The 20,115-nt window shown below is 49.2% G+C and overlaps 1 protein-coding gene across 1 annotated transcript in view; it reads left to right on the top strand.

Moving 5' to 3' along the window:
* The first annotated feature begins 1,893 nt into the window (after nt 1-1,893).
* CDH1 (cadherin 1) overlaps nt 1,894-20,115 on the top strand; it is a 103,824-nt gene continuing 85,602 nt past the window's right edge. Inside the window, exons 1-2 of the mRNA XM_050773323.1 lie at nt 1,894-2,128; nt 2,973-3,087. Coding sequence (XP_050629280.1) covers nt 2,081-2,128; nt 2,973-3,087 — 163 coding nt within the window. The 5' untranslated portion in view covers nt 1,894-2,080. The remainder of the gene's footprint in view (nt 2,129-2,972; nt 3,088-20,115) is intronic.

Genomic DNA, 20,115 nt, shown 5'->3' on the forward strand with positions numbered 1-20,115 from the left:
CCAACATGATGAAACTCTGTCTCTGCTAAAAATACAAAAATTAGCCAGTTGTGGTGGCGCATGCCCGTAATCCTAGCTACTCAGGAGGCTGAGACAGGAGAACCACTTGAACCCAAGAGGCGAAGGTTGCAGTGAGCCAAGATCACACCATTGCATTCCAGCCTGGGAGACAGAGCAGGATTCCATCTCAAAAAAAAAAAAAAAAAAAAAAAAAAAAAAAAAAAAAAAAAAGAGCTGGTCAGTGTCAAATGCTTAGTACAGAGACTGGCACAGTAATCTTCAATGCCCAGCACCTATCGTTACTGTTTTTTTTTTTTTTTTTGAGACAGACTCTCCCTCCGTCACCCAGGCTGGAGTGCAGTGACGCGATCTCAGCTCACTGCAAGCTCTGCCTCCCGGGTTCACACCATTCTCCTGCCTCAGTCTCCCAAGTAGCTGGGACTATAGGCACCCACCACCATGCCTGGCTAATTTTTTGTATTTTTAGTAGAGATGGGGTTTCATTGTGTTAGCCAGGATGGTCTCGATCTCCTGACCTCGTGATCCGCCCGCCTCGGCCTCCCAAAGTACTGGAATTACAGGCGTGAGCCACTGCACCCGGCCCTGTTGTTACTATTTTTACCCCTCACTTCTGTACAGAGCATTTATGGCTCAAGAAACATTTGTCATTTATTGTATGGAAGCCTCACAACAACATAGGGAGACATTTCTGATCATTATTCCCATTAGGAGGGTGGAGAAACTGAGGCTTTGGGAGGTGGTCCTGACCTAGGGAATCAATTTGCTGACTCACTAACCCATGGAGCCCTGCAGTAAAAAAAAGACTAGATTAAAAAATAAGAACTCAATAAAGGGGCTGAGGCAGGAGTATCACCTGAGGTCAGAAATTTGAGATCAGCCTGGGCAACATAGTGAGATCCCGTCTCTAGAAAAATTTTTTTAAAAATTAGGCCACTTGAGGCAGGTTGCAGTGACTCACGCCTGTAATCCCAGCATTTCAGGAGGTGGAAGAGGGTGGATCACCTGAGGTTAGGAGTTCCAGACCAGCCTGGCCGACACCGTGAAACCCCATCTGTACTAAAAATACAAAATTAGTTGGTCTGGTGGCACAAGCCTGTAGTCCCAGCTACTCAATAAGCTGAGACAGGAGAGTCGCTTGAACCCAGCAGGCAGAGGTTGCAGTGAGCCAAGATCGTGCCACTGCACTCCAGCCTGGGCAAGACAGAGTGAGACTCTGTCTCAAAAAACAAACAAACAAAACACACAAAAAATTAGGCCGCTAGCTCAGTGGCTCGTGGTTCACACCTATAAGCCCAGTACTTTGGGAGGCCAAGGAAGGAGGATCACTTCAGCCCAGGAGTTGGAGACCAGGCTGGGCAATATAGGGAGACACAGCGCCCCCACTGCCCCTGTCTGCCCCGACTCGTCTCTCTACAAAAAGACAAAAGAAAAAAAAAATTAGCCTGGTGTGGTCGTGTGCACCTGTACTCCCAGCTACTAGAGAGGCTGGGGCCAGAGGACTGTTTGAGGCCAGTTCAAGGCTGCAGTGAGCCGTGATCGCACCACTGCACTCCAGCCTGGGTGAAAGGGTGAGACCTCATTTCCAAAACAAACAAAAAAACAAAAACAAAAACAAACCCCAAAAAACAAAAGAACTCAGCCAAGTGTAAAAGCCCTTTCTGATCCCAGGTCTTAGTGAGCCACCAGCGGTGCTGGGATTCGAACCCAGTGGAATCAGAACCGTGCAGGTCCCATAACCCACCTAGACCCTAGCAACTCCAGGCTAGAGGGTCACCGGGTCTGCGCGAGGCCGGGGGGGCGGGCCGTTAGCTCCGTCCGGGGGAGGGGTCCGCGCTGCTGATTGGCTGTGGCCGGCAGGTGAACCCTCAGCCAATCAGCGGTACGGGGGGCGGTCCCTCTGAGGCACACCTGGCGGCAGCAGCGCACCCCAGTCTCAGTGGCGTCGGAACTGCAAAGCACCTGTGAGCTCGCGGAAGTCAGTTCAGACTCCAGCCCGATCCAGCCCGGCCCGATCCGACCGCACCCGGCCCCTGCCCTCGCTCGGCGTCCCCGGCCAGCCATGGGCCCTTGGAGCCGCAGCCTGTCGGCGCTGCTGCTGCTGCTGCAGGTACTTCGGGTCCCCTGCCTTGCAAGGGACGCGTGCGGGCCGCACACTCTGCGCCCCAGCCCCCCGCCCCAGCCCTGCGCCCCTTCCTCTCCCGTAGTCACCGCTTCCCTTCTTCCAAGAAAGTTCGGGTCCCGAGGAGCCGAGCGGCCTGGAAGCCTCGCGCGCTCCGGACCCCGCAGTGATGGGAGTGGGGCGTGGGTGGTGAGGGGCGAGCGCGGCTTTGCTGCCCCTCCAGCGCAGACCGAGGCGGGGGCGTCTGGCTTCCGAGTCCGCGGGGTGGGCTTGGGCTGGCGCGGGGGTCGTGGAGCGGGGTGTGGGGGGTGGGGTGTGGAGAAGGGGAGCCCCGGTGCAAGTCGAGGGGGAGCCAGGAGTCGTGGGGACGATCCTCGAGGGAAGGAGAGGGGCATCCGTAGAAATAAAGGCACCTGCCATGCCAAGAAAGGTCGTAAATAGAAGTGGGAGTCCCGGGGATAAGAAAGTGGGGTCGGGGGAGGTGGGAGCGCCCCTCGCTCTAAGGAGTGGTGCATTCCCGGTCTAAGGAAAGTGGGGTTGGGGAGAATAAAGACATCTCCAATAAAATGAGAAAGGAGACCGAAAAGAACGATGGGCTAGGTCTCGAGGGGGTGACTCGGCGGCCCCCTTCCGGGAGTTCCTGGGGGCTTGGCGGCCGTAGGTTTCGGGGTGGGGGAGGGTGACGTCGCTGCCCGCCCTGCCCGAGGTTGGGGGCGGGGGTCCTCCCCCAATCCCGACGCCGGGAGCGAGGGAGGGGCGGCGTTGTTGGTTTCGGTGAGCTGGAGGGAACCCTCCGAGTCACCCGGTTCCATCTACCTTTCCCCCACCCCAGGTCTCGTCTTGGCTCTGCCAGGAGCCGGAGCCCTGCCACCCCGGCTTTGACGCCGAGAGCTACACGTTCACGGTGCCCCGGCGGCACCTGGAGAGAGGACGCGTCCTGGGCAGAGGTGAGGGCGCGCCGCCGGTGTCCCTGGGCGGAGTAGGGTGGGGTTGGAAAGGGGCCGAGAAATTGCACTCCCACACCCCTGGGTTGGAATGGGCAAGCTCTCTCCTTGGCTCAAACGACACCCCTTGGAATTTACACATATTTGGGGATCCAAACGTTTACGACTGAGCACTGGTGGAGGGGGTAGCCCTGCCTGGTTGTTAACCATGTTATAAAAAAGCAGAGGTTGAGGGCACTTACTAGAAGCCTTCGTATTTCTCTTATTGCCCTCAGCACTGTAGAGACAGTGTCCCATTTCAGACTGCAAAAACCTGGTGGGTGGGAAGGCTCCGGCAGGAATATTCCCGTTTTACAGATGAGCAAACCGAGGCTGAGAGGGTGACGTCTACTTGCCCAGGGTCAGCAGAGCAGGTATCTGAACTGGGACCTGACTCCCAAGCCCCATTAAGCACCATCTCTGGGATGACTGAAGAGCAGCTCTCTCTTGGTTACTGGGCTGTGGCTTTTGTTTATAGATATTAAAGCTTTTTTTTTTTTTTTTTTTTTTTTTTTTTTTTTTTAAAAAAAAGGGTCTTGCTCTGTTTCCCAAGCTGGAGTGCAGTGGCACAATCACAGCTTACTGCAGCCTCCATCCTCTGGGCTCAAGTGATCCTTCCCACCTCAGTCTCCCTAGTAGCTGGTTATCACAGGCATGTGCCACCATACCTGGATAATTTTAACTTTTTTTTTTTTGAAATGGAGTCTCGCTCTGTCGCCCAGGCTGGAGTGCAGTGGCCGGATCTCAGCTTACTGCAAGCTCTGTCTCCCGGGTTTACGCCATTTTCCTGCCTCAGCCTCCCGAGTAGTTGGAACTACAGGCGCCCGCCACCTCGCCCGGCTAGTTTTTTGTAGTTTTTAGTAGAGACGGGGTTTCACCGTGTTAGCCAGGATGGTCTCGATCTCCTGACCTCGTGATCCGCACGTCTCGGCCTCCCAAAGTGCTGGGATTACAGGCTTGAGCCACTGCGCCCGGCCAATTTTAACATTTTTTTAAGGCTGGGCGCAGTGGCTCACACCTGTAATCCCAGCACTTTGGGAGGCCGAGGCGGGTGGATCACAAGGTTAGGAGTTCGAGACCAACCTGGCCAACATGATGAAACCCTGTCTCTACTAAAAAAAATACAAAAATTAGCTGGGCATGGTGGCATGCACCTGTAATCCTAGCTACTCAGGAGGAGGCAGGAGAATTGCTTGAACCCAGGAGGTGGAGGTTGCAGTGAGCTGAGATAGTGCCACCGCACTCGAGCCTGGGTGACAGAGCAAGACTCTGTTCCAAAAAATAAACTAAAATAAATTTTTTTTAGAGACAGGAGTCTCTCCATGTTGCCCAGGCTGGTGTCGAACTCTTGGGCTCAAAGGATCCTTCTGTCTCAGCCTCCCAAAGTGCTGGGATTGCAGGCCTGAGACACTGTGCCTGAACCAAAATACCTTGTTACAGGTACTGTTTCCCCCAAGAAATAATGATTTTTTTTTTTTGAGACAGAGTTTTAATCTTGTTGCCTAGGCTGGAGTGTTGTAATGGTGTGATCTCAGCTCACTGCCACCTCTGGCTCGCAGGGTCAAATGATTCTCCTGCCTCAGCCTCCTGAGTAGCTGGGATTACAGGTGCCCACCACCATGCCCAGCTAATTTTTTGTATTTTTAGTAGAGAAGGAGTTTCACCATGTTGGCCAGGCTGGTCTTGAACTCCTGACCTCAGGAGACCACCTGACTCAATTTCCCAAAGTGCTGGGATTACAGGCATAAGCCACCATGCCTGGCCAGGAATAATTATCTTTTTTTAAAAAAAAAGCATGGTAGTTCTGACTCAGGATGAAAATGCATACACCCAATGTACTTCTAGGCTTATCTTTGTGATAATCTAGAGTTTGCTTTGTTCCACTCCACTGTTGTCCAGGGAGCAAGGGAAGGGGCTAGTTTCTCTTCTGAATTCACTGAATCCCGAGTGCTTACTTTATATCAAACCACTTTCTCCTCTCTCATGATTTTAGTTGATTGGATATCACAATAAAAGGCATATTTTTTTTTAAGGAGAAATCACCCACAATTCCCCTGAGGGAACACCTCCATTGTGTCTATTCTTCTGGTCTTTGACCACATGAATCTTTAGCAATCATGCTGTTGTCTTTAAATTTTTTTTTGAACTTGGAAGTCATTCGAAGTTTTTTACAGAGAAACTACAGCTCGACTGATGAAGTATATTTGCTCTGTGTGCTCTAGAGCTTTCTATTGGATCAGAAGTTATCTAAAACTCCTGGGCTCAAGTGAGTCACCCACCTTGGCTTCCCAGAGTGCTGGGGATTGAATATTTTGATGTCAGTGGGCATTGAGGAGCGTCTTCTTGGGGGAGGCAAGCTTGATCTAGCCTTGGAGAGCAAGGCAGGGGCTAGAAACGAGCTTGTATCTGAGCGTGTGTCTGGCGTGGCCCAGTGCTAAGGCTGGTGACTTTGTTTTCCTGCACCAAGATACTTGGTAGCACCAAGGGTAGGTTGGTCTGGTTTTTATTTCTCCCTTCTAAGCTCCTGTGTCTGACCAATAATGTTATTACATATTAACACTAATATGATAATAATTAATAGTGACACATACTCACTTTTGCCTCAGACTCTGGGGCAAGTGCTTCACATATTTTACCTCATTTAGTCTTCACTAGAACATTAGGAGCGTGGGCAGTATTATTCTTCCTACTTTGTAAGTAAGGAAACTGAGGCATAAAGCAATTCTGTAATCTGATCCACAGTTGGTCTTTTCTCTTCCTTTTTCCCCTTGTTTTTCACCTCAATAACCTGAAAAAACAAAAACAAAAAAGGTGTTTGGGGAATTAGTGTCCAGCGTGAAGTAAGCTGAGAATGGAGGTGTTGATAGTGTGGGACCTCCGAGAGGGGGTGATGATGATGGAGACGGGTCAGACGCGGGGGAGGTGGGGGGGACCCTGGAGCTGCTGGTTTAGTGGGAAGAGGCAGCCTCCACACAGAATCCACAGGCCTCTGGTGTGGTTGGTTTCAGTTCCCTTTATGTTCACAGACCTCCACCCCACATAACAGTTTTCCTGACATTTAATATTTGTTTTGGCTTTTTTGGACTGTGGGTCTCCTTGTATCAGTCCAATGTGGAATCGCCCCAGGATGGAAGTGCCCTTGTGGTAAAATCACACGTTCAATCTCAGGAGCTGGCTTGTGATTTTAAAAGCCAGATAAGACTTGGGATGTGGCCTGACTCTCTTTGGACAGTGCAGGGAAGTGAAGGGATGGATGTAACATAGGCACCAGATTTAGACATTGACTTTGTGAAGAATTTACTCCATGGGAATTTTGAAACTTGAAACCTGTCACTCTTTGTGCACTGGTAGCTGTAGGGTCTTAACTCAGGGGACTTTGGAGTGGTTTGCTAGGGTCATTCCTCTGCCCCATGCCATGGCTGACCCCATGATCTCAACCTTGTATTTATTCTATTGATTTATCTCCAGCTTCTAGAATGAAGACCGTTAAAAAAAAAAAAAAAAAAAAAAAAAAAAAAAAAACTGAGCCATAATAAACCAGTTGTTTTTTTTTTAAATTTTTGAGATGGAGTTTTGCTCTTGCTGCCCAGCCTGGAGTGCAGAGGTGCGATCTCAGCTCACTGCAACCTCTGCCTCCTGAGTTCAAGCGATTCTCCTGTCTCAGCCTCCTTAGCAGCTGGGATTACAGGCACATACCACCATGCCTTTGTATTTTTAGTAGAGACAGAGTTTCATTGTATTGGTCAGGCTGGTCTCGAACTCCTGACCTCAGGTGATCTGCCTGCCTTGGCCTCCCAAAGTGCTGGGATTACATGTGTGAGCCACCATGCCTGGCCAATAAACCAGTTCTTTAGAGTTGCTGCTTATTTTCCTTCTTCATAGCACACACCGGTTTGAGAAACCCAGGCTATTAGACAGTTTGGGATCTCTAAAGTAGTAGCCTAGTTACCACAGTTGTAAGTTAATTCAGGGGCGGAAGAAAGAAAAGCTGGCCGGCTTTGCCAGTGATTGTTTTCTTCCTTTGCTTGCTCTGCAGTCTGGCCTTGGAAACACATGGCCCATATTTCAGTGTTGAGGTTTGGCTGCTTGAGGGGTTGACCTCAAGCATTAAATACACCCATTTCCCCTCCTTTTTTTCTTGAGACGGAGTCTCGCTCTTTTGCCCAGACTGGAGTGCAATGATGTGATCTCGGCTCACTGCAACCTCCGCCTCCCGGGTTCCAGCGATTCTCCTGCCTCAGCCTCCCGAGTAGCTGGGATTACAGGTATCCGCCTCCATGCCTGGCTAATTTTTGTATTTTTAGTAGAGACAGGGTTTCACCATGTTGGCTAGGCTGGTCTACAATCTGGAGTTTTGCTCTTGTTCCCCAGGCTGGGCAAACTCCTGGCCTCAGGTAATCCACCGGCCTTGGCCTCCCAAAGTGCTGGGATTACAGGCGTGAGCCATTAATCCCAGCCATTTCCCCTCCTTTCTGAAGGATGTGCTGAAAGGTTCAGAAAACAGTATGCAGGCCCCCTAATACAATTAGACTTTTTTTTTTTTTTTTTTTTTTTTTTTTTTGAGACTGAGTCTGGCTCTGTCGCCCAGGCTGGAGTGCAGTGGCCGGATCTCAGCTCACTGCAAGCTCTGCCTCCCGGGTTTACGCCATTCTCCTGCCTCAGCCTCCCAAGTAGCTGAGACTACAGGCGCCCGCCACCTCGCCCGGCTAGTTTTTTGTATTTTTTAGTAGAGATGGGGTTTCACCGTGTTAGCCAGGATGGTCTCGATCTCCTGACCTCGTGATCCGCCCGTCTCGGCCTCCCAAAGTGCTGGGATTACAGGCTTGAGCCACCGCGCCCGGCGTTACAATTAGACTTTTAAAAAGCAAACCCGGAAACCAGCTTTGGGATCACCTTACATCATCAGATCCCCACTCCCTACCCCTCAAACTCCTAAAAGTCACTTCCCCAATTACTCATGTCTGTGACAAAGGTTGATCTGTGAAAGGAGACCAGTGGGCCACCCTTCTGGCCTTGCCTTTGTGTCTCTGGAGGTGCGGAGGTGGAAAGTCTTGGGCCTGGCAAGGCCATTTAAGGAAGGCTGGCTGCTGCTTCCTCCCAGTGGGGCCCTGCCTGCCCCTCTCTGCCAGGTGGTTATGGAAATCCCTATTTGCTCTCCTGGGCTTTTTATTGGGTGAGGCTTTTCTTCCGAAATGCTCACCTTGTGTCTTATACATTCCTTTCCAAAGTAACCCCAGATACACCAGAGGCTGAAGCTCTCCTATCTCTCAGAACCTGCCCAGACCCTAAAATCCCCAAGAGGCACCTGTCCCAATCCAATCCTTGCTGGGTTTCTTTCTTTCTTTCTTTCTTTTTTTTTTTTTTTTTGAGATGGAGTATCACTCTGTCGCTCAGGCTGGGGTGTAGAGAGGTACGATCTCAGCTCACTGCAACCCCCACCTCCAATGTTCAAGCGATTCTCCAGCCTCAGCCTCCTGAGTAGCTGGGATTACAGGTGTGCCCACAAGCAGGCCCGGCTAATTTTTCTATTTTTAGTAGATTCGGGGTTTCACCATGTTGGTCTTGAACTCCTGAGCTCAAAGTGATCTACCTGCCTCAGCCTTCCAAAGTGCTGGGATTACAGGCGTGAGCCACCGAGCCGGGCCCCTTACTGGGTTTCTATCCTGCCTCAACTCTATCTCCTTTGGGGGCACAAGGCTTTCAAGAATGGATCCTTCAGCGAGGAAGTACAGGAAAGCCAGGTTTGAATTTTAGCCACTAGCTATTTGACTTTGAATAAGTCACTTTACTTCTATGAGCCTCAGTTTTCCCACTTGTAAAATGGGGCGGTAATACTTATTGATCTGTTATGAAAATTAAGTATGCATATTCATTCATTTAGTTCACAAAGGTGAGTGCCTGTTGTGTGTTAGCTCCAGGCTGAACCCTGAGGTTACGGCAGATTGGATGGAACATACGTGCCAGTGGGAAGGAACGTTAAGAGAGAAAGCAGAATAATTTCAACAGTGATTGATATTTCCTAGGGACACAGTAAACTCTCAGTGTTATTTTGAGCAAATGAATGAACACATGAATAAATCACTATCTTGGCCAATGTTTTTCACTCTCAGACTCTATGGACTTGGTCCAGCCCTTAAGGTTGATTGTAAATGGGCAGGGAAGAATTTGATCGGTTAGAACCTTCCCTTATGCTCTGTGTGTGCCGGGGATACTGTGTTCATAGCTTCCCTCTGACAACTGTGGAGGGCAGGGAGGGAGATCTCAAACCTGAATCTGGAAATGGGAGGGCATATAGTCATTTTTAAGTGTTTTCCACCTTTGGTCAAATAAAAAGAAATCTGTGGTGCATGCTCACTCGCTGTTTCTCTAGCCCCATCTCTAGCTATCTCTCTCTCTTTCTTTCTCTCTTCCTCTTTGTTAAGGTAAGTTTCCCTAGGCCAGGGATCCCAGTGTCCCAGCTTGTTCTTGTTACTGTTGGGGGTTGTAGGCCTCCTCCCTTTCTGCACTTATCATCGTCCTCCTTCCTTCCTTCCTCTTACCTGCCTGCAATCCTCCACTTCTGCCCAAGGTTTGGGCGGCATCTTCCCCAAATTCAGAAGGTTCTTGAGTCAGACTGCTTAGATTTAAGTCTAGACGGTGTGCCTTCCCAGCCTAGGGACATCAGCTGAGGACTTACTTTCGCTCTCTGTAAAATGGGCATAATAGCACGGAGACATCATAGGATGGTATGTCAAGCGTTCAGTGAATATGAAATATTAGAGCCCCAGGAGGACTTGGTGCTGTCTGTTTGAAAGTCTCCCACGTTTTACCTTTGGTTCAAAAGATCCCCTGCGCTCCCTCTCACCCAGCAAACCAGCCAAACCAGTTTCTTCACCCTGCCTGCTTCTGTGTTAAGCAAAGAGTGCACTGCAAACAGTGACTAAGCCTACTGCCTTTGTTGGGAAGAAACTGGCATTTTCTTGCTTGCCACTGTGCAGGGTGCTCAGGGTGGACTGGAACAGGTTTGTTGTGGCTTAAGAAAGGGGACCTGCTCATGGAGGTTGTGTAGAACTGGGATGGGAAGAGTGGGGCAAGTTGTAGCTAGGGCCGGGGGAGTCAGGATGATCTTGAACTTGTCAGCTTCTGCTTGGCTTTTAAAATATTTCAGGCCAGATAGATGCGGTGGCTCACACCTATAATCCCAGTGCTTTGGGAGGCCGAGGCCGCAGGATTACTTGGGCCCAGGAGTTTGAGACCAGCCTGGGCAACATGACGAGACCCCCATCTGCACAAAGATTAAAAAAAAAAATTTAGCCAGGCATGGTGGCATGCACCTGTGGTCCTAGCATCAAAAAAAGACAAAAATTTGCTGGGCGTGGTGGCATGTGCATGTAGTCCCAACTACTCAGGAGGCTGAGGTGGGGTGATTGCTTGAAGCCTGGGAGGTCGAGGCTGCAGTAAGCCATGATTGCACCACGGCACTCCAGCTTGGGTGATAGAGATCCTGTCACACACACACACAAAAAAAAGTGTGTGTGTGTGTGTGTGTGTGTGTGTATATATATATATTTCATGATGCACATGCTTAAGAATACCTGTCTGTTCTCCCACTGCCAAAAATGCTGTGTGCCAGCCACTGAGATCCTTGTGGTTAAAAATCAAATCACCTGGGGTACTTCATGCAGACTTGCCCTCTTGCAGATTCACTGAAAGCCAATCTCCGAGGGTGGAGATCTGAACTTGACATTTATTTATTTATTTATTATTTATTTATGAGATGAAGTCTTGCTCTGTCACCCAGGCTGGAGTGCAATGACACGATCTCAGCTCACTGCCACCCCCGCCTCCTGGGTTCAAGCAATTGTCGTGCCTCAGCCTCCCAAGTAGCTGGGATTACAGGCATGCACCACTATGCCTGGCTAATTGTTTTGTATTTTTGTAGAGACAGGGTTTCACCATGTTGGCCAGGCTGCTCTCCAGCTCCTGACTTCAAGCGATCTGCCTGCCTCAGCCTCCCAAAGTGCTGGGATTGCAGGCGTGAGCCACCACGCCTAGCCTTGAACTTGACATTTTTAAAAGCTCCTCGGGCCAGGCGCGGTTGGCTTACGCCTGTAATCTGCACTTTGGGAGGCCGAGGCAGGCAGATCACGAGGTCAGGAGTTTGAGACTAGCTTGACCAACACGGTGAAACCCCGTCTCTACTAAAAATAGAAAAAAATCAGCTGGGCGTAGTGGTGTGTGCCTGTAATCCTGCTACTTGGGAGGCTGAGGCAGGAGAATTGATTGAACCCAGGAGGTGGAGAATGCAGTGAGCTGCGATTGTGCCACTGCACCCTAGCCTGGGTGACAAAGTGAGACTCTGTCTCTAAATAAATAAATAAATTAGCAAGCTCCTCAGATATCTGCTGCCACCCAATGCATTTCCCTGGGCAACCCCAGGGGCTAGATGTTCGATGAGTAGATACCCCAACTGGGATGTGGGCACCTGGTTGTCCAGCCCGAGGCCAGGAATCCCAGGGCACACCCTTGATCAGGGAGGGATGAGGCTGGTACTTCTGCCATGCCCAGGATTGAGAACTCTGTGGATGCAAAGAGGGGGTGGATGGGAGGCTGGGTGCGGTGACTCACGGCTATAATCCCAGCACTTTGGGAGGCCAAGGTGGGCAGATCACTTGAGGTCAGGAGTTTATGACCATCCTGGCCAACATGGTGAAACCCTGTTTCTACTAAATATAAAAAAAGTTAGCCAGGCATGGTGGTACATGCCTGTAATCCCAGCTACTTGGGAGACTGAGGCAAGAGAATTGCTTGAACCTGGGAGGTGGAGGTTGCGGTGAGTGGAGATTGTGTCATTGCACTCCAGCCTTGGTGACAGAGCGAGACTCCATCTCAGAAAAATAAAAGAAAAAACCAAAGTGTGGTGGATGGGCGTGGGAGTGGGGGACCCAGAGAAGTAGCTAGTGCACCCAGGCCTAAGACTCACCCCCTATGCTCAGGGAGATTCCAGAAAAGCTCCGAGAGAGACCTCTCAGCGGGTAACTCGAGTAGGCTCCGAGAATGCCACTGGAGTGAGAATGTGTTCAGAGGATGACAGGAGTGGTCAGTTTCACCTGCTGGGCCTTGATGAGTAAGAGGGCGTCTTCCATGCAAGGAAAGGGAAAGGGCACTCCAGGAGGAGGAAGTGGGGTGCCCAAAGGTGTGGCGGGGTCATGGAGGCAGAAGGCTGGAGCTCTGCCATCCTGGACATGGAAGGAGGAGGGAGGAGAGGGTCCTGGGATGAGGCTGCAGAGGCAGCTGGGCGGGGTTACCTGTGGGCCTTGGGTCGTGGTTCATGGAGGGTTTTCTCTTTCTGGTCTTTTCATAGGCAAATTATTCACTTGGTTAAAAAATAAGTTTAAATATACATCTTCATATATATATGAAAAAGCTTATGTATATGTCTATATGGCAGACAGTGAAGTCTCCTTCCCACCCCAATCCATGCTTCACTCAGTTCTTCCCCAGGGCACAGGGAACCGATTTCATTAGTCTCCTGTGTATCCTTTGCAGGGTTTCCTTATGGAAATACAAACATAGTCTTGTTTCATTATGCCAGTGTAAATTCCTAACATATGATCCTTTTACACAAAGCATGGCATATGATAGCACTGCTCCGTACCTTGTTTTTCTCCCAACAATATATCTGTGTGTTCTCTCTCTCTCTCCGCACATATCTTCCCTAGACCGAGTCTTGCTCTGCTGTCCAGGTTGGAGTGCAGAGGCGCAATCTCAGCTTGCTGCAATCTCCGCCTAGTTCAAGTGATTCTCATACCTCAGTCTCCTGAGTAGCTGAGTCTACAGGCACATGCCACCACATCCGGCTAAGTTTTGTATTTTTTAGTAGAGACGGGGTTTCACCATGTTGGCCAGGCTGGTCTCAAGCTCCTGGGCTCAAGCAATCCACTTGCCTTGGCCTCCCAAAGTGCTAGGATTACAGGCGTGAGCCACCGTGCCCAGCCTATTTTTATTAAAAAAAAAAAAAAAGTTTTTTTAATATTTACTTTTTTTTTTTTTTTTTTTGAGACGGAATTTCGCTCTTGTTGCCCAGGCTGGAGTCCAATGGTGCAATCTCCACTCACCACAACCTCCACCTCCCAGGTTCAAGTGATTATCCTGCTTCAGCCTCCTGAGTAGCTGGGATTACAGGCATGTGCCACCACATCTGGCTACTTTCGTTTTTTTTTTTAGTAGAGACAGGATTTCTCCATGTTCGTCAGGCTGATCTCCCGACCTCAGGTGATCCGCCCGCCTCGACCTCCCAAAGTACTGGGATTAGAGGCATGAGCTACCGCGTCTGGCCTTTTTAAAAATTTTTAATTTTAATATCCGAGGGTACAAAATTGGTGTGTATATTTGTGGGGTATGTTCTTTTATTTTCCTTTTATAGCTACCTGCATCATAGGTTATTTAGCCAGTCCCTGATAGATGGACACTGGGACACTGGGTAGTGTCCTATCTTTTAGGAGACAGGACTGCAGAAAGTAACCTGGGATATACGTTTTTTTGTACACATTCTGGTGTATCTAGAAGATGAATATCCATGGGTGAGCCTGCTGGGCCCAGGTATGTGCATTTGTGATTTTGGCAGATACTGCCTTCCACAAAGACTGTGATCCATTTGCACATCAGCGTCTAGAGACGGTCGCTTCCTACTGTCCCAATGGAGGTTTTGAGCACGAGGTTGGGAGAGGTGTTATGTGCCTGCCTGTCTGAAGATAAAACAGTTTTTTTTGTTTTTGTTTTGAGATGGAGTCTCACTCTCGTCGCCCAGGCTGGAGTGCAATGGTGCAATCTTGGCTCACTGCAACCTCCGCCTCCTGGGTTCAAGTGATTCTCCTGCCTCACCTTCCTGAGTAACTGAGTACGGGTGCCCGCCACCATGCCTGGCTAATTTTTGCGCTTTTAGTGGAGATGGGATTTCATCATGTTGGCCAGGCCGGTCTTGAACTCCTGACCTCGGGTGATCCACCTGCCTTGTCCTCCCAAAGTGCTGGGATTACAGGCGTGAGCCACCGTGCCCTACCAATAATACAGTTTTGATTTGGGGGAAGGTTTCCAGCACCTAAGTGGTTCTAAACAAGAAGTAATGCCAGCAGCTTCTAGAATGTTCCTTTGGACCAACACTGGAAACAGGAGAAAGAGGAACAAGTTGGGGGAGGAAAATTAGTTCTTGGTGAGGAATATATTGAGTTTGAGTGTCTGAAGGACCCAGAGGTGGAGTTTTCGAAGGGGTGTTTGGGAATGTCAGCTCTGTGCTTGGAAGAATGTGAAGTACCAGTTTAAAGAAGGATTTGTATAGGATAGTGGTCTTTTTTCCTTAACCTCTGTCAATAGATACAGAGAGTTTTCAGAGACCTCACAAGCTGGAGGATTAAATGATAGAAGGTGTTTATTTGGAGAGTGTTTACTTGAAGGTGGCCAGCAGATGAAAGACAAATATTTGTATCCATTTGCACAGGGTTAGAGAGTGGGTCCTGCCAGCGACCTTGCAGACTTGACAGTTAGTCCTCCCTGTGGTCCAAGGTGGGGAACTTTCATCATCCCGTACTCTAGAAGAGGAATCAGGCTCAGAGGCTGTACTGCTTGCCCCCAAGTCACCCTGCCAGGTAATGGCAGTGCTGGGGCTGCAGGCCGGGCCTTTCATCTTCCAAAACCAGGTCTCTCATCCAGTTCCCTCTACTACCCTGTTGCCAAACTCAGCACCTTCAGTGGGACTTGATTCACCTTTCTAAAGGAAATGTGAACCCTCCTTCCCTTTGGAGAAGCTGTCATTTACCTTTTCATCTCACTGATTTTATTTATTTGATTTTATGATTTTTTAAAAGAAACAGAGTCTTGCTCTGCTGCCCATGCTGGAGTGCAGTGGTTTGAACTCCTGGGCTCAAGCAATCCTCCCATCTTGGCCTCTCCAAGTGCTGGGATTACAGGTGTGAGCCACCAGGCCTGGCCTGCCTCTCACTAATTTTGATTGTGATGCTAGAATTCAGCCTTTTTTTTTTTTTTTTTTTTTATGCCTTTGGAAGGCCTCTTTTGTCTTTTGCTTATGGGCAGTTTCAGCTGGTTTCCCTCTTGATCTTCACTTCCAAATAAATGCTAGCTGAACGGCACTTCTCTTTCTTTCGGTCTCTTTCAACTCTCTGGGTCCTAGAAAATCTATTTATATTGGCCTTCAAGACTTGGGAGTGTGGGCACAGGGAAACCGCCCTAGAGAAACTCTTGTTCCAAATGAGACCTATTGAAGGTGCTTGGGCCAGGCAGGTACCTGGGGCGTGACTCTTGCTGCTGAAAGAGGGAAAGTTACTACTGGGACCTAATGGGGCCTGCCCAGAAGGGTTGAACCTGTTCCACATGAGCAAGATCATAAACGGTGGCCAGCTCAGGACCCCGTGGGATAATTGGTCAAGTTCTAGATAATAATTAGCTGGCTTTGTAATTAGGAGAGCTTGTAACAAGTCAAAAGCCTTTCGAATTTACTTGACCTGGGCAAGTTCAAGAAGAAGAAGAAGAAGAAGAGCACCTGATTCTGTGGTTTGGCATTCAGACACGCCGGTACACCTTCTCTCTCCTTGTTTTTTTTTTTTTTTTTTTTTTAAGACAAGAGTCTCTCTCTGTCGCTCAGGCTGGAGTACAGTGGAGCCATCTTGGCTCACTTTAGCCTCGACCTCCCGAGCTCAAGCAATCCTCCCACCTCAGCCTCCCAAGTAGCTGGGACCACAGACACATGCCACCATGCCCAGCTAATGTTTACAGTTTTTTTTAGAAAAGGGATCTCACTATATTGCCCAGACCGGTCTGGAACTTCTGGGCTCAAGGGATCTTCCCACCTTGGCCTCCCAAAGTGCTGGATTTACAGGCATGACGCCCAGCTGTTTTCTCTATTCCTAAAAGAGAAGTTTCAGCATGTCTTCACCTTCATTGTCGCGGCAGCTTCCTTCCTGGTCTCCCCACTTATTCCTTCCGCTTCCCCCAAGCCAGTCTTTTCTTCATCCATCAGTCAGAGTTGATGGTTTTTAAAAATTAAGTTAGAAAATATCACTCCTGCTCAAAAATTACCCACGGTTCCCCATGTCAGACAAAATAAGCGCCTAAGTCCTTTCTATGACTTCTGAGGCTTCACTGATCTGTCCTTAGACTCATGTACCTGGGGTCCTCATCTCCTCCCACTCTTCCGTATGCTCACTTTGTCCAACAACTTTGTTTCCTGGTTATACTTAGAACACACTACACACTCTTCTACCTCAGGGCCTTTGCACTGGCTGTGACCATTCCCATAATATCTGCACAGTTCACTCCTTTCTTTTTTTTTTTTTTTTTTTTGAGACGGAGTCTCGCTCTGTCGCCCGGGCTGGAGTGCAGTGGCCGGATCTCAGCTCACTGCAAGCTCCGCCTCCCGGGTTTACGCCATTCTCCTGCCTCAGCCTCCCGAATAGCTGGGACTACAGGCGCCCGCCACCTCGCCCGGCTAGTTTTTTGTATTTTTTTTAGTAGAGACGGGGTTTCACCGTGTTAGCCAGGATGGTCTCGATCTCCTGACCTCGTGATCCGCCCGCCTCGGCCTCCCAGAGTGCTGGGATTACAGGCTTGAGCCACCGCGCCCGGCCGTTCACTCCTTTCTATCCTGAAAAGACTGCAAGCCTTTGCTTAAATGTCACTTCCGCCCTCAGGGAGGCCTTTCCTGAAGCCTTTATTTATTTATTTATTTATTTAGAGATGGAGTCTCACTCTATCACCCAGTCTGGAGTGCAGTGGCACGATCTTGGCTCACTGCAACCTCTGCCTGAGTAGCTGGGATTACAGGCGCCCGCCACCACGCCTGGCTAATTTTTGTATTTTTAGTAGAGATGGGGTTTCACCATGTTGACCAGACTGGTCTCGAACTCCTAACCTCAGGTAATCCACCCGCCTCAGACTCCCAAAGTGCTGGGATTACAGGGATGAGCCACTGTGCCTGGCCCAATTTATTTTTTGAGACAGAGTCTTGCTCTGTCACCTAGGCTGGAGTGCAGTGGTTTGACCTCGGCTCACTGCAACCTCAGCCTCCAGAGTAGCTGGGATTATAGGTGCCTGCCCTCACACCTGGCTAATTTTTGTTTTTTTTGTTTTGTTTTGTTTTTTTTTGAGACGGAGTCTCATCTCTGTAACCCAGGCTGGCATGCAGTGGCTCGATCTCGGGTCACTGCAACTTCCACCTCCCGGGTTCAAGCAATTCTCTTGCCTCAGCCTCCCAAGTAGCTGGGATTACAGGCGTGTGCCACCACGCCTGGCTAATTTTTGTATTTTTAGTAGAGATGGGGTTTTACCATGTTGGCCAGGCTGGTCTCAAACTCCTGACCTCAGGTGATCCATCTGCCTCGGCCTCCCAAAGTGCGGGGATTACAGGCGTGAGCCATCACACCCCACCTGGATGACCTATTTATGATAGTAAACCCTGCTGTCAGCCCTACCCACCTCTTTTACTTAATTTTCTTCTAGTACTTTTCACTGTCTAACATGCTGTGTATTTCACTTATTTCTCCTGTTCACTGTCTGTCTCCTCCCGCTAGAAAAGAAGCCTCAGGAAGCCAGGGATTTTTAAGGTCTTTCGTTTTGTACTTGGGCTGTATTGCAGCTAGAATAGTACTTGGTACAGAAAAAGGGCTCAGTAAGTAGCAGAAGGAATGAATGAATGAGAGGTTTCAGAATGTATTTAATACAGACAGGTCTATACAGATCTCTCTTTCTAGTGGATATTCCGCCGTAATGGTTTTTTCTTTTTCTTTTTTTCTTTATTATTATACTTTAAGTTCTAGGGTACATGTGCATAACGTGCAGGTTTGTTACATACGTATACTTGTGCCATGTTGGTGAAGGCACGGCTTTGTGTAGTAGCCACAGAGAAGGGAGGAGGGGTGTTCTCAGGGCGTGTGCCTCTGGTTGGCATTCCCCAGTTTCTCTGAGCTCTGCACACCCCTGATGTAACCTTACCTAATTGTCTTGTCACAAAACAGCTTGCAGTCTGGAGTCTAAAGGTCAGATGAGCCATTTCTGCCCCACACTTCTGGGTGTAAGGAAGCACCAGATCAAAATCTAGGCGGATACCTGAGCCCGCCAGAGCCATCTGTTTGGTTTCCTATTGTGTGGGTAACACCTTCCTTGAGCAAGGCTCTCAGATACACCCAACACCTTCCCCCTGAGTATCTCCAGCATCCTTCAGACCCATGAATTGTTCAAGAACCGGTGTCCATTCTTCCAGTTTTTGGCAGTGCAGAGGAGTCTGGAAAGAGCTTGATGAGAGATGCAAAAAGCTCAAAGACAAAAATGCAAGGCCGGCCAGGCATGGTGGCTCACACATGTAATCCCAGCACTTCAGGAGGCCGAGGCACAAAAATCCCTTGAACCTGGGAGGCAGAGGTTGCAGTAAACTGAGATCTCGCCACTGCACTCCAGCCTGGGCGACAGAGTGAGACTGTCTCAAAAAAAAAAAAAGAAAAAAAAGCAAGTCCTGCTTAATCAGATCTCAGCTAAGATAAAAATCCATCTGATCAATAAATATTCATGAGAGAGTACTGTAGAGCAACATCTTGTAAATCTTATTTTTTTTTTCTTTTTTTCTTGAGATAGAGTCTCACTCTGTTGCCTAGGCTGGAGTGCAGTGGTGCGATCTTGGCTCACTGCAACCTCCACCTCCTGGGTTCAAGCGATTCTCCTGACTCAGCCTCCTGAGTAGCTAATTTTTAGCCACCATGCCCGGCTAATTTTTGTATTTTTAGTAGACACGGGATTTCACTGTTAGCCAGGATGGTCTCAATCTCCTGACCTTGTGATCTGCCCTCTTCGGCCTCCCAAAGGGCTGGGATTACAGGCGTGAGCCACCGTGCCCAGCGCATCTTGTAAATCTTTATGTAACCTAGACCACCCTGCCTTCAGGAGAGTAACTGCTTAATGGGTAGTGTTGCTAGATTTAGCAAATAAGAATACAGGACTCTCAGTTACATTTGACTTTCAGATAAACGATGTCTAGTATTTAGTATAAGTATGTCCCATGCAATATTTGAAACATACTTAAAAAAAATTATTTGGCAGGGGCAGGATGCGGTGGCTCACGTCTGTAATCCCAGCACTTTGGGAGGCCGAGACGGGCGGATCATGAGGTCAGGAGATCAACACCATCCTGGCTAACATGGTGAAAACCCGTCTCTACTAAAAATACGAAAAAAAAAAAATTAGCCGAGTGTAGTAGCAGGCACCTGTAATCCCAGCTACTCGGGAGACTGAAGCAGGAGAATGACTTGAACCCGGAGGTGGAGCTTGCAGTGAGCTGAGTGAGCCATTGCACTCCAGCCTCGGTGACAGAGCAAGACTCTGTCTCAAAAAAAAAAAAAAAAAAAGAAAAAAAATTATTCAGCAGGGCGCAGTGGCTCATACCTATAATCCCAGCATTTTGGAAGGTTGAGGTGGGAGGATCCCTTGAGCCCAGGAGTTTGAGACCAGCCTGGGCAACATAAGGAGACCCTGTCTCTACAAAAGACTTTTAAAAATTTGCCAGGCCTGGTGGCATGAGCTGGTAGTCCCAGCTACCCAGGAGGCTAAGGTGGGAGGATCACCTGAGACCACAGAGGTCAAGGCTGCTGTGAGCTGTGATTGCGTCCCTGCACTCCAGCGTGGGCGACAAAGTGAGACACTGTCTCAAGAAAAAAAAAAAGGTATTTGTCATTGTCTTCTCTATTGTGATCATAAGCAACAGTGTATTGAGCGGTGCTTTCTGTATGCTGAACTCTTCCCGTATGCCATCTCCTGTAACCCTCATGCACACAGGTGTGTCATGCACACAGGAAGTGGGAGGGCCTGGCCGTATGTCTGGTGGCTGTTGGACTCCAAAGTCTGTGCTCTTTACAGCAGGAAAAGGCAACTCACATGATAGTCTGTGAGCAGCCAGGTGAAAGGGATGGATCATTCCTCCTCTGAAGGTCTCAGGTGACGGAGGCATTTGCCTGT

This window comes from Macaca thibetana, chromosome 20, assembly GCF_024542745.1.
Source record: "Macaca thibetana thibetana isolate TM-01 chromosome 20, ASM2454274v1, whole genome shotgun sequence".
NCBI classification, from domain to species: domain Eukaryota; kingdom Metazoa; phylum Chordata; class Mammalia; order Primates; family Cercopithecidae; genus Macaca; species Macaca thibetana.